Consider the following 14766-nt stretch of genomic DNA (forward strand, 5'->3'; position numbering starts at 1 on the left):
TGTGCTCTGTTATCAAACCAGAAAAAAGCTCGCTGATGTCCATCACTTACCTTTGGCCCCCCGGAGTACAAAACCGAAGCCTTCATTGTCTTTTTTCTGCAGAAGTACAATTTTCTCCTTTATGATGTAATCACTGTCAGAGAGAGAAGAGAGAAGCTCATATCAAAGATTAATAATAATAACAGAAAACGTCTCAGGTTGTGCATGTAACCATTGAGGGGAATGAGACACTGCGTCCCCTAGAGAGCGCTATGGGGAATGCCTCCGGCATGACCGGTGTCTGAAGCATGAGTCTAAACACGACAATGAACTTGACATTGGCAGGCGGCAGCCTATGACATCACAGCTGGTGCAGCTGTTAAAGGGCACCTGTGAAATACAGAATTCCACTTCTTGCCTGAAGGCGACGTGCAGCAATTCCTGAAGCATTGCAAAGGGACTCAGCATCTCGTTCCCTTTCTCAGGATTCATGTGTAACCTGAGACATTTCCTTTCGAATGGGAACTCATGCTGCATCCTCTAGAGGCCACTATGGGAATGGTGAACCTTCGCTGCCATGCTGAAGGGATGAGTTATTTTATTGGTTGAGCTAAGTTTATTGGTTGAGCTAAGTCAAAGACTCAAAGGAGTCCTCACCCCTGCACCAGCAACGCAATTATAGACTGGAGCTTCTCAAGAACAGAGGCCTCAACAGGAGCCTATGTTCTTACACAGGCAAGCAACACTCAGAGCTAACTGGCCTGCGAAGCTCTGCAGAGTGGAGGCCTAAATCTCTCAAACTGAGAGGCGGCCTAATAACACTCCATACTATGATCAGTAGCCAAGGAGGCTCCCAGAAAGCCTAACAATCTAGTATACTACTCCACCTACCGAGCTCTAGGAGTGGAGGCCTTGACATGACAACTCTTTAAAATGAGAGGAGCCCTAACTACACTTTACTCTCATGGTATTATCTTATGATGCTGTCTTATATTATGCTCCGGACATATTGTGTGGTGGCTGAGATTTAGTGTGCGGATGACTGATTTTAGTTAATCTTCTGTAGCAAGAGGAGGCCTGGCGACGTTCGCAGTAAGTCGTCGAGCTCTAAGAGTGGAGGCCTCAGCATGATGACTCTCTAAAACGAGAGGAGGCCTAACCACACCCCAAGCATAGTATACTGTGCAAGGAGGCTCACAGAGAGCCTACAACCTGCAAAAAGATGTCCTAGCGGAGCTCTGGTGAGTGAAGGCCTCAGTGAAGAGTATAGCAAGAGGAGGCCTGACGACACTCACAGTAGCCAAGGAAGCTCACAAAGAGCCTAACAACTTAGCACTTTTCTATCTCTAATTCCTCACAGGAACACACATGAATTAATTGCTGTAAGTGCCTTAAACTCCATCAAGAGCCGAACGCACTCGTGCAAACACTAACTACTATCCCTCAGGAGAGAGCAGAAAGGAAAAGGTTCCGTATCTTTCTCTTGTAGTCAGTCTTGTGAATGCATCATACCTAGTGCATCCAGCTTGCTCATAGAGAAAACACCATTCCACCCACAAAGGGGTCAGGAACAGGGACAGCGCGAACTGAGCTTTCACTGAGAAATCTTTTCAGTGCACGCATTCTGCTCCCTCAGGAGCTAAACGTGCATGCTCCAAACTCATGTACAAACAAACGGTCTCCTGAAGACAAAAAAAGAATGATGTATTTCACAGATGCCCTTTTATACTCTCGGTCGCACCAGCTGTGATGTCATAGGCTGCCGCCTGCCAATGTCAAGTTGTGTTTAGACTCATGCATCAGACACCGGTCATGCCAGAGGTATTCCCCATAGCGCCCTCTAGGGGATGCAGTGAGAGGTCCCATTTGAAAGGGAAACAAAAAAATTACAAATGAAAATTTACATGAAAATGGAAAATAAAAAAATTAAAACAAATTCCAAATATTAATTAAAATAAAATCCAAATTATACAAAAAAAAAGCAAAAATCTTTAAGCTTATTTCTGCAACTCACAATTAAGAAATTACTTGTCACCATTTTCGAATATAAACCTAAATCAGGGTTATTATTGTTAAATAAAACTAAAATCATACATGTAACTTTTTAATTTCTAAAAAGTTATATATATGTGTGTGTGTGTGTGTGTGTGTGTGTGTGTGTGTGTGTGTGTGTGTGTGTGTGTGTGTGTGTGTGTGTGTGTGTGTGTATTAATGATACTAACACAACACTGCACTGAATCTAACTGTGGAACATGACAGCCAATTGCTAGCTGTTTCAGGCCGGTAAATCATCTTGGACCAGTAGCAAGCAAGCTACAGTTTAAAGTGGTTAAGATGATTGTAAAACTGTGACTGGTCAACCAACCAGTTAATATCCAGATTTCATAAGTGAAGGTAAAAGTGATATGTCATGTGGCCAAATATGGTGTCCCATACTCTGAATTTGTGCTCTGCATTTAATCCATCCAAGTGCACACACAGTAGTGAACACACACACACCCGGAGCAGTGGGCAACCAATGCTGCAGTATAATGACCAGCTCTAGACCAATTAGAAACCAGCTACCATGTTCCAAAACACAGCTACTAGCTGAAGCTCAAAAACAGAAATGATTCATAGAAATGTAATTTATGTTGGGTTTAAAGTAGCAAGAATACCGGTAGTAACTATGGTATTTTGGCGGACACCATAGTTGCCATGGTGAGCGTATGGGGGTTGGTTTGTAGACGTGTGCAGCTAGTTCAGAACAAAGACTATGACAGTTACAGACTACAGACGTTTTAGAGTATAAATAGTCAGAGTAGTGCATTCACACTGAAAATTACAAAAAGAAAAAAAATAAAGTGTGGAATGTTGGACACTTCATGCACTCAACTGTCGCAGCTTTAATCACAAAGCGGAGGGGGAGGGGCTATCAGACTTTGATGATGAAGGACAAACTAATCTTACATAATTCATACACACCACGGTTGAGTGTACAGTGCATAAGTACATTGTGTGCAAGTGCATAGTGTATAGTGCATAATTTAGGAAGCAGCTATAGGTTAGCTGCAAGTTTGAAAAAAATGTCATGTTTAATTCAGTGAAAACTGTAAATCCAACACCAAATTATTTTCTTTGACTATGCTGAGGTCTACTTAACTAACAGATGACCAGTGCTGGGTAGTAACTGATTACATGTAATCTGAATAACATAATAAATGTAGCTCTTGTAATTAGAGTATATTACATTTTAAAATGCTCATTATCAGATTACAGTTACTTTTTTGTGGATTACATGATTTAATTAAATATTATCGTTTGCAGTTCTTTTGAGAACCCTGGAGTAATGTAATGTCATGTTTAACATATTTCTTGATGCTGATAACAAAGAATGGAATATATGTTGTTTCTCTTTGCTTTTTAAAACAATAAACCCATTCAAATCTATAAACAAGTTAGGTCAAAAGTAACCTAAAAGTAATCCAAAAGTAGTCAGAATGAATTATCTATAATCTAAATTTACATTACCTACTACAATTTTCATCATGTAATTTGTAATCAGTAACAGACTACAATTTGTAAGTAATTTACGCAGCACTGCACTGCAGATGACATACTTTAGACTTCTAGTTCTTATATAAAGCTAATTATGAGCTAAAAACCAAACCTCTACTACAAAAGAAAAAATTTAATACTGATAGGTTTTGTCAAATTTAGAACATATTTATGCTATATTTTAAACAATTCAGGAGCATCACAGCACGTTAAAAAAATAATATTCAGATTAGCAGCGATGGAAAACTAAAACAAGTTTTGTAACTAAATAAAATTATTATTTGATTCTTTTAACATCAGCTAAATATGTTTTCATTTAAATTGCGATTTTCTATTACAAAATCCTCACATGACAAGTTTGTCCATTTTCTAGATCCGTCTCAAATTTTAAACCAAGCCAACAGCAGCATTTTCCTACTTAAATGCGGTTCACAACAGCATCAACATTGCATCTGGGTAGGAATAACAGCAGAAAATACTGTGAGGCATAAATAACAGAGTTCGGACTGAGCAGCCAACGTTTAAATGCATACATTTGATGTGATAAAATATATATTGTGTTGAGGTAATTAATTTAATAAATAAATAATATTATTATGTAAATAAAATTAAATGAACCCAAACCAAATCCTACCACAAAAGGAAACTTTAAAAAATATAAGAAAACTGTAAAAATGTAGCAATTTAAAATCCACATATTCATGCTATATTTGTGAGAATCACAACATGCAAACAAATTAATATTCACATTATCAGCGTTGGAAAACCAAAATAATTAGGTTTTGAAGATTATAATTTAACACCTTTAACTTGAGCTGAACGTTTTCCTTTTTTTACTGCAATTATGATTTTCCCTTACAAAATCCTCACATGAGAAGTTTGCCCATTTTCTAGAAGTTGATCTGTCTGAATTTTAATCAAACCCGGCAGCAGCATTTTCTTACTTAAGCGCCGTTCCCAACGGCATTACATATCTCATCAGTGTAGGAATGACAGCGGGAAAGATAGTGATGCATAAATGACGATACACCAGCAAGACTCACACACGTTCATCCTGTATTTGATCAACCCCGCAGCATCACAACTTTCTATGATGTACTGTGTGTTTCACACACACACACACACACACACACACACACACACACACACACACACACACACACACACACACACACATACATATATACACCCATAGTGACTCATACCCTTTCAATGACTCAAAAACACACATACATGTCACATGAACTCATTTACAACACTAAAACACACAGCAAAATAATGCTTTCTGACATGTCACTGCCGTATGTACAATGACAGCCACATTCACGACTCATATGCACACGTATAGACACATATATACACACGCACTGTACGAGAGAGAGGGATTTGATTTACGATAAACGACCAGACTGTAGCCACACACACACACAGATACATACAGATGATATATACTGTATATGAAAACATTCTGCTCAACAGTCTGTCTGCTACCTCTTCAGAGCATCCATCTGCCTGTCTCGCTCTCTCTCGCTCTATCTCTCTCTCCGCAGCGACAATAAAAGAACGGAGCAGCCGATACCTGTAAATGAACCAGACGCTGCGGTTCTGGGGACCGAGCGAGGGCCATGAGGATGAGAGGGAGAGAGGGAGAGACAGGTCTTTCTCTCCGTATCCCCCCATTGCCATGTCCCCCCCCTCCTCGGAGTTCTCCTCCTCCTCCCGGCCCTCGTCTCTCAGCGCACACACAGCCAGAGGAGGAGAGAGAGAGAGAGAGAGAGAGAGACACCAAGCAAAGCGAGACCCTACTCGCTTATGAACGAGAGAGGAGGAGGGAGAGAGAGAGCAAGAGAGAAAGGGAGGGTTTAACAGAGCTCACATTCAGTCACTGCGACATTCAGAGAGACACAGAACGAGGAGGGGTTGTGTGAAAAAAGAGGAGGGAGAGAATGAAAGAAATGAGTGTGGGAGAGAAACATGCTTTAAAGGAATAGTTCACACAAAAACCAGAATCCTGCGCTCGTTTCAAACCTGTGTGATCCTCTTTCTAACGTGGAACATGAAAGGAGATGTTTAGCTGAACGTTCGTGCAGCTCTTTTCCATATAATGAAAGCATACAGTGAGCATGCGGCCTCCTGAACTCAAGAAGTCTGGACAGAAAATAACATTTGCTTTCATGCAGTTGGCAGAAGCTTTTATCCAAAGCAACTTGCATTGCATTAACGGTACATATTTTATGTAGAAATGCATGCATTGCCTGGAAACTGAACCCACTACATTGCAAACACCATGCTCTATTGTTTGAGATACAGGAATGCTCAATTTAAATTGATACATGCATTTTCCTATTGCAACAGGTTTAATTCCAGTGATGCCAAAAGTCATTTCTTGATAGCTTCTGGTTTCTGGTTACAGTTTTTGTTGTAGACATAAAGGGTTAAAAATAGCATAAAAGTATCTCAAATTACATATTCTGTGGCCTCCTGAAGTCATAGGATAGCTTTGCATTAGGAGCAGACCGAAATGTAACATTTATATTAATGTATTTGGCAGATGCTTTTATCCAAAGTGACTTAAATAGCATTCAAGATAAAAATGCATGCATTGCCTGGGAATCAAACCCATTTAGCTCTATTGTTTGCTTAATTTTAATTGATATTTTTTCCTATCATGTCAGGTTTGATGTCAGTGACGCTGTAAGTATTTTCTTGACAACTTCTGGTTTCAGTCTATTTTTGTTGTAGACAAAAACAACCATTAAAAAAGTCAGACTGTAACTGTGCATGAGTAGCAGACCCAAATGAAACATTTACATGTATGCATTTGGCACTTTTAATATTGCAATCAAGGTACACATTGTAGCCTATATAAAAATACCTGCATTCCCTGGTAATTGAACCTATCTTGGTGTAATGACCTATTGTTTGTGCTATAGGAATGCTTAATTTAAACAGTTAAAAATTGATAATTTTTCCTATCGCAACAGGTCTGATGTCAGTGATGCCAAAAGCAATTTCTTTAAAGCCACAAGATGCAGCAAAAATATAGTAATATAATGACTGCTTTTATGATACTTTAATGGTGCTTTTCTGGCCTTGACACCTCCAGGTTACAATCTATTATTGTTGATAATCCTGTTGATAATAAGATTTTCAGTCAATAAATTACTTAAATATGGTGTGTTACTCACAGTATCATACTGTATGACTTCAGAAGACTGAGAAATAATGAGAATATAGACTAAAGTAAGATATTTTTTAAAAGAAATTAATCAGTAAGGTTGCTTTTAATTGATCAAAAGTACGACATTTATCATGTTACAAAAGATTTCATAAAAAATAGTTCTTTTGAACTTTCTATTAATCCAAAAATCCTGAAAAAAAAAAACCCACAAAATTATGAAGCAGCACAATGGTTTTTAACATTGATAACAATCAGAAATGTTTCTTGAGCAGCAAATCAGCATATTAAAATGATTTCTGAAGATCATGTGACACTGAAGACTGGAGTAATGATGCTGAAAATTCAGCTTTACATCACAGGAATAAATTACATCTTTAAAAAAATTTAAAAAGAAAGCAATTATTTGAAATTTTAAGATTGTTTTAATTTAGCTCTGTTTTTATTGTATTTTTATATAAATGCAGCCTTGGTGAGCGGAAGATAATTATTTTAAAAACATTTTAAAATCTTTCTTTTAAAAAAAAATCTTATTTTTGGACAAAAAACAAAACAAAACAGTGTTGTGGTTTGGAACGACATGAGGGTGAGTAAATAATGACAGAATTTTCATTTTTGGGTGATCTATTCCTTTCATACAGAACTGGCGATAAATTGTGGGATTTTGATGAGTGGGTGAGAGATGTGAGCGGATACACTCGGCCTGCATGGCAACAGATGATCAAGACAGCTTATATGTGTGCGGACACTCACACACACCCATGCACACATACATGAACACAAAACACAACGTATGCACACAATTTTACATATCCACTGGAAAGCGACCCGTTTCAGCTGATGCAAGGTGTGTGAGAGAGAGACAGATCAGAGTTAAGAGAGCGGCAGCAGAGAGACAGCAGCGGCTCACACCGCATGTGCTAATATTCCACATGAGAGCCACAGATCCAAACATTGTTGTGTAATTTTTTGAAAGTGGCTGTGACATTTGCATACAGTCTAGTGGAGGCAGAGACTCACTTTGTGCACCTGCCAGCAAATGTTTGAATCAGGAAGCAGCCGCTAATCTTTTTTGTGGTGAACCCATTTGACAAAAATGCATCGATAGATTTCACTGGATCAACATGTACAGTTCAGTTCATACTTGCTAGTGTGCACACACTTTAGGCTAAAAAACTAATTTCCAATATAGAGGCACAGCACAACCTAAGTGACACCACTTTAGGTTTAACATGATTTTAGCTCAGTATATATATATATATATATATATATATATATATATATATATATATTATATTATATTATATAACATATATATATTATCATAGATTTGTTAGTTATTTCTACAGTAGCTTTTAGAAATTATGGAATATTAACTAACAGTTTGGGGCCAGTAAGTTTTTTTTTTTATTCTTGTATTTAGAAAAGATGCATTAAATTGATCAAAAGTAACAGTAAAGACATTTATAATGTAAATGCTTCAATTTAAAATAAATGCTGTTCTTTTGAACTTTCTATTCATCAAATAATCCTGAAAAATACAATTTATCACAGTTTACACAAAAATATGAAGCAGCACAACTGTTGATAGAACATTGATAATAATCAGAAATGTTTCTTGAGCAGCAAATCAGTATATTAGAATGATTTCTGAAGATCATGTGACACTGAAGACTGGAGTCATGATGCTGAAAATTCAGCTTTAAATCACAGGAATAAATTATATTTTAAAATATATTCAAATAGGAAACTTATTTTAAGTTGTAATAATATTTCACAACATTACTGTATTAAATGTAGCATTAAAACATTAAAAAAATGTATCAACCACAAACATTTATATTGTGTAATATATATGTGTGTGTGTGTGTGTGTGTGTGTGTGTGTGTGTGTGTGTGTGTGTGTGTGTGTGTGTGTGTGTGTGTGTGTGTATAAAATTGTCATTAAAAAAATTAAATATAGAGCATTTCAAATAAAATGTAAATTAACAGATTATATAAATAAAATAGACAGATAAAGGTCTATTTAATTAAAATTTAAATATTCAAAATTTGAACAAGTGAATTCAGATTCCATTCTGTTCCCACCTGGGCACTTCAAGACCGTCGTATGTTCCTACTGTGTAATGACGAAACAGTTTCCTCTTTGCCTTCTCACTGCGGCTCTCTGAAACACACACACACACACACACACACTCTGACTGTTAGCACATGTAGGCGTGTATATCTGTGTAAGTGGAAGTGTGATGTATTCAGATTGATGTGATTTTGCATATTCGAGTGCTGTGTGCATGAAGATTATGTGAGAAGGCAAATCACCACAGGGAAAAGCTCTTGGGGACATCCTCAAAAAAGGGGAAAAGACCCATAAAGGATTCATAAAGAATTGAAATAATTCACCATTGTGTTTAAGGATTATGGTTTGTTGATAGTTATTACTGTACATACAGCTTAATTTAGTTAGAACAGAAGTCCACATTTAGATAGGAAGAACATTAGCGTTTATCTTTCATAGATCAGGAGAGCTGGATTTCTCAGTTATGGTTCAAGTATCAACTCATATCTCAGCTATTTTTCCTATTCCTTCTATTGTCAAAAATTATCCAGAATCCATAAGGAAAACATTTGCTTATATGTGACCCTGGACCACAAAACCAGTCATAAGGGACAATTTTTCCAAAATTGAGATTTATACATCATCTGAAAGCAGAATAAATAAGCTTTCCATTGATGTGTGGTTTGTTATGATCGGACAATATTTGGCTGAGATAAATCTGGAATCTGAGGGTGCAAAAAAATCAAAACATTGAGAAAATCTCCTTTAAAGTTGTCCAAATGGAGTTCTTGGCAATACATATTACTAATCAAAAATGAAGTTTTAATATATTTACAGAAGGAAATGTATAACATATTTTCATGGAACATGATCTTTACTTAATATCCTAATGATCTTTGGCATAAAAGAAAAATCAATAATTTTGACCCATACAATGTAATTTTGGCTATTGCTACAAATATACCCCAGAGACTTCAGACTGGTTTTGTGCTCCAGGGTCACATATATGAATTTACACCAAGAGCTGTCAACAGGTAACAAACCTGCAAAGGATCATAGGACTTTTTTTTAACAATAGAAGGGTTCAAATTCATGAAATAAATATTTTAGTTCTTATTGTCCAGACGACAGCACCTCTTCAAACCTGAGTACTGATTGAGACACTGTTAAGACTCAAAGGCTATTTAATTTCTACTTCATCTAAACAGACACGGCTGAGATATTAAAGAGAGCTGAGGTGTGATTTGTATGCAGTACCTGTTTGCTGCTCCTGGGTTTGGGGCAGAACCTCTTCTACACAGTCAGCAGGAAACCAGCCTGTGCGGCCCTTCACTGTTCCTTCCCAGAATCCCCCTTCACCTACACTCAACACTGAGAGGGTTTGACACAGCTTTAATAAACCTTATATATTCAGATGTTTATATAGACTTAAAGAGAAGTCTTCTGACCTTTGACCTTGTCCCCTTTGTTGAGGCTGATCTCACGCTCACCGTGAGCGGAATGAGAACGTGTCGCCACAAACACGCGACCCGGAACGGCGCTGTAGAGGCGCTTCCTCTGACCTCCTCTATAACAGACAAAAACACACAGACCCACCTACTGTTAACTACAAATAAACCTATTAAAAATCTTTTACTGTAATCACCTACTGTTAACTACAAATAAACTTTTTCATAAATATTAGATTTAAAATTGTAACTTAAAAAACTAACTTATTTCAGTTAATAGCCAAAACAGCACTTCTTATTTATGTTTACATTGACATACAAAAATATTACAACTGAACTGTGAAAATATTACATAAAACATAGAAAGCTATATATAAAAAAAAAATTTTTTAAATTATAAAAATTATAAAAACAACATTTAAAACTTCTAACACTTCTAATTAAACCTAATAAAAATTGAAAAAACACATTACTAATTAAAAGTAAAAAAAAAAAAAAAAATCAAAAAATATGAAATATGGCCTTTGCAGCAACTAACTGAAATAAATATGTTGAAGCTAAAGTACTGAAATATCTACTAAAACTGAAATAAATATAAATGAAAGATAGATAGATATATAAAAAACTAATAAATCAAGACTATACAGAAATATACTGTATAAAAACAATTAAAAGTTGCAAAAACACAAACTTATTTTTAAACTTATTTGAAATCTTTGAAGTAAATATAAAATGTATGAAATAAAAATAAAGCTGAAGTGAAATAATTCAAAATGAAATTGAAATATAAATTAAAGTTAAACAGAAAATGAAAAACAATCTTAAATTTCTATACTAAAATTTCTAAAATAAATATAAATTAAATCTATACAGAAATATAAAAAACATTAAAAATTACAAAAACATGTAAACTTATACTTTAAAATATTTAAACAAATATTTAAACAAAAATTATAAATATTGCCTTTGGCAACTAACTGAAATAAATATGTGTAAGCTAAAGCACTTAAATAACTAAAAGTAAAACTGAAATAGATATAAAGCTATATAGAAATATAAAAAACTAATAAAAATACACAAAAACATATAACAAGCCTAAAATAAAAAACTCAAAGTACTAAAATTAAAACTAAAATAAAAATGATATAGAAATATTTAGAAAAAAACAATAACTGATAAACAATTACTAAAATTAAAATTAAAATGAAATTGAATAAAAGTTAATTTAAAATGTCAATAAATATATATAAATAATACTAAAATAACACTGGGACAGACAGAAGAACGCAGAATACAATAATGTGAACATGCAGGCAAAAAGTTGTATCCTATCCAAAGTAATAAAAAAATAGTGTAGGCGGGTGACTTTGTGCATTAGTGCCAATGAATAATGTTGGCTTGGCTTTGTTAAATAGGGTACGTTTCCAAGGATTTGGTGCAGGAATATGATTGTAATAACTCTTTAGTATTTGGATCTCATCCATTATTGAGCAACGTGGTACAAAACCCTCATACAAAATCATTATGTCAAGGATGCTTCCAAAATTGCAAGACTGGCTGGACCAAACGGACAAGTAAAAGTTTAAGAATCCACTTGTAGTCTGAACAGACGTCAGATATACAGTATTACTGTATGGAAGCCACAGAGTGAACGTTTTATCATGATAACTGATTCTTTTACACAACAGAAAGTGTTTGTTTCTAAGCCACTGAGTAAGAATTAACTCAGTATGGCAGTGGCGCTTTGGCCAGAAGCCTAACAGCGCAAATCACGACACGCAAAATAGTGAGTCAGAGCTTCTGTAATGTACCATAAGAGAGCAACAGAAACCAACGCTGACAGTTTAACATAAAAAACACCACAATGATAGAGGTAAAGATCTAAACGTGCACTTAAACTTTAAATTTGTCCATATATAATCAGTGACATTTCTTTGGTTATCAATGCAAGTGGTTTTCCCTGATGTTCACGCACTACTGAACAGCTAATGTTGAGTGAAACATCTCGAACGCTGTAAGCTACGTTCCTAAAATGCAGTATGATGAATCTCAAGAGTCACAATTTGCCCCAAAAGAAAAAGAAAGAAATGACGTTTTGCTTAAATATCAAAACAAAAATGAAACCTATTTTTAGGGCCATTAAAATTGATCATGACAATTAAGCACATTAACCAATCTAATTACTTTAATGCATCCAAACATTTTAGTTTTTGGTAATATACTCATATTATTATTAGTTATTATTATTACTACTTAATTATTCTGAATGGTGATTGTTTTTAGATATTATTATTATTAGTTATTTTTTTTGATTGTTGATTGTTTTTAGTGGTGATTGTTTTTATATTCACACACATATATATTTATATATACAGATATATATATATATTGTTTTTTGTTTTGTTTTGTTTATTGCATATTATAGTTGATTAAAAAATTTATAAAAAATTATACACATTTTTTTATATATATTGCTTTGCTTTTTAAAATTCAGTTAAAGGTAATTAAAGGCAATACTACAAAAGGTTTAAGTTAAATTAAAACAATGTAAAATTAAAATAAATACTTCTAAAATGAAAATAATTGAGATAAAACACTTTATTTTTTTTACTTTAACATTAACCAACATCAGACAACTGTGAACTTGTGTTGTTCAATTATTTAATTTATTGTTGTTAAATTATTTCATATTAAATCATGTTTTTGTTTTTTTGTTTTTTGGTGTGAAATTTGACCCGGAAAAGTTTCTGACAGGTTGAGATTGTTTATTCACCAAAGGGATGTTTACCAGCACTGAAATCAAACAACGAGTAAACTGAAAGAAAACAAATGTAATTGCAAGCCAGAGGCATCCTGGGAAATTAATTTATTAATTTATGATGCCCTAAGGTGATTCTCATTTCCATGGGTTTGAGATTGGCTTAAAAAGCAGCTCATGGTTGCAGGAGTTGCTCTGGTTTGGTGTGCTTTAGGCCTGCTGAGAGGCTGATGATTGATTTTGCAGCACAGCCGGAACTGTTCTTCCCAGTCAGACAGATTTGTGCCGTTTGTCATCATTTGCAGTGTGTTCAACACAGAGCATCACTAAATAACTAAACTAGTGGTGCTTCTAACTTTTACCACGGTACTGTCGCTTTTCCAGGAATGAGACAAAGTGCTACAATAATAGATAAATTCGTTTACTAGAAATTCTCGCTCTCTCCTGCAGGATGTGAAGCACTACAATGTCTAATTCTTTAATTTAAATAAAGCTGAATTAAATAAAAATAATTATTAGATTAAAATAAATCTAAACTAAATAACTAAATGAAAGCTAAAACTGAAACAAAAATAAATTAAATCTAAACAAAGGCTAATAAAATTGACAAAACTAAATATATTAAAAAAAATATAAATTCAAAATAGAAAAATATAATATAATAAATATAATTCAAACGTGAAATATAATTTGTAAAATATTTAGTTTCTGTTACATTATATATTTTTTTTCTTTAATTAGCGTAAGTAATTTACATTAGTATATTACGGTATATTATTTATATAATCACATTTCAATCTCATTTTTATTATTATTTGCTGATTTTAATCATTAACATTTTTATTTTAAATCATATGCATTAGTTTTTTTTTATTTATATATATATATATATATATATATATATATATGTGTGTGTGTGTGTGTGTGTGTGTGTGTGTGTATATATATTTAAATCTATTCATGTATTTAATTTAATGAATTGGTTCATTCAGAAGGGTCATGTTTAAAAAAAAGTACTGATTTAAAAAAATTTAAAACTGATTTATTTCAGACTCAATTATATACTGTATATCAGGTTTCTAGGTTTTCTTTTTTTGTGTGACTTTTATTTTTTAGTGTTGCTGCACCAGCAAAACCTGTGAAACTTTTACAGGATTTGATATTGAAAAACATCACCACTTTACGGTCAAAACTGGTCATCAGGGATCTGTACTCACCCCTGCCTCCCTCGTTGTTTGTGCTGCTTGTCCTCCGTCTCTCCTCCCTCTCTCCCACGAGACGGGGATCGGGTTCGGGCTCCGCGGGGACTGCTGGAGCTCCTCAAAGCGAAAGAGGCCCGGCGCTGAGTCTGATTGAAATGAGAGCAAACAAATGATTTGCCGACTGATGTCTGTGTTCGTGTGTTCCCCTGATGGCCAGCAGGAGGTTAAGGGCTACCTGAGCAGGTGGCATGCTGGCGGCAGCAGCAGGCAGCACGACGGGGTCCATTAGCGTCGTCATCGTGTTCTCGCTCTTGGCGCGGAGCAGCGGGTGAGGATGCTGAAGGCCGGCTGTGATGGGTTGATTCAACATACCATCCATAAAGAGAGGAGCGTATTTGGGAGTTTCCAAAAACGGAACTGGTGGGAAAAGAATAAAAGATTAGAGAAGAAGAGATTATATAGAGATGGGCTCTGTTCCAAAACCTAGTGAGCTGCCTTCAAAGGAACTTCACAAGCATGCAATTTGGAAGGTCTACATAGGTAGAAAATAATGAAGCACGTGAGAATTGATTCAAAAGGAGCTTGACTTTAGCATGCTCTAAAAGAGTT

General features: G+C 34.9%; 1 protein-coding gene across 4 annotated transcripts in view; it reads right to left on the bottom strand.

Moving 5' to 3' along the window:
• Window positions 1–14766, bottom strand: part of LOC109052160 (SH3 and multiple ankyrin repeat domains protein 1-like) — a 50808-nt gene that overhangs the window by 12327 nt on the left and 23715 nt on the right. For all 4 annotated transcript variants that reach the window (XM_042714781.1, XM_042714779.1, XM_042714783.1 and 1 more), the window contains exons 11-16: window positions 14393–14574; window positions 14173–14303; window positions 10198–10316; window positions 10007–10120; window positions 8782–8860; window positions 51–133 (exon numbers count right to left, since the gene is read on the bottom strand). In XM_042714781.1, coding sequence (XP_042570715.1) covers window positions 51–133; window positions 8782–8860; window positions 10007–10120; window positions 10198–10316; window positions 14173–14303; window positions 14393–14574 — 708 coding nt within the window. The remainder of the gene's footprint in view (window positions 1–50; window positions 134–8781; window positions 8861–10006; window positions 10121–10197; window positions 10317–14172; window positions 14304–14392; window positions 14575–14766) is intronic.

This window comes from Cyprinus carpio, chromosome A24 (genome assembly GCF_018340385.1).
Source record: "Cyprinus carpio isolate SPL01 chromosome A24, ASM1834038v1, whole genome shotgun sequence".
Lineage (NCBI taxonomy): Eukaryota > Metazoa > Chordata > Actinopteri > Cypriniformes > Cyprinidae > Cyprinus > Cyprinus carpio.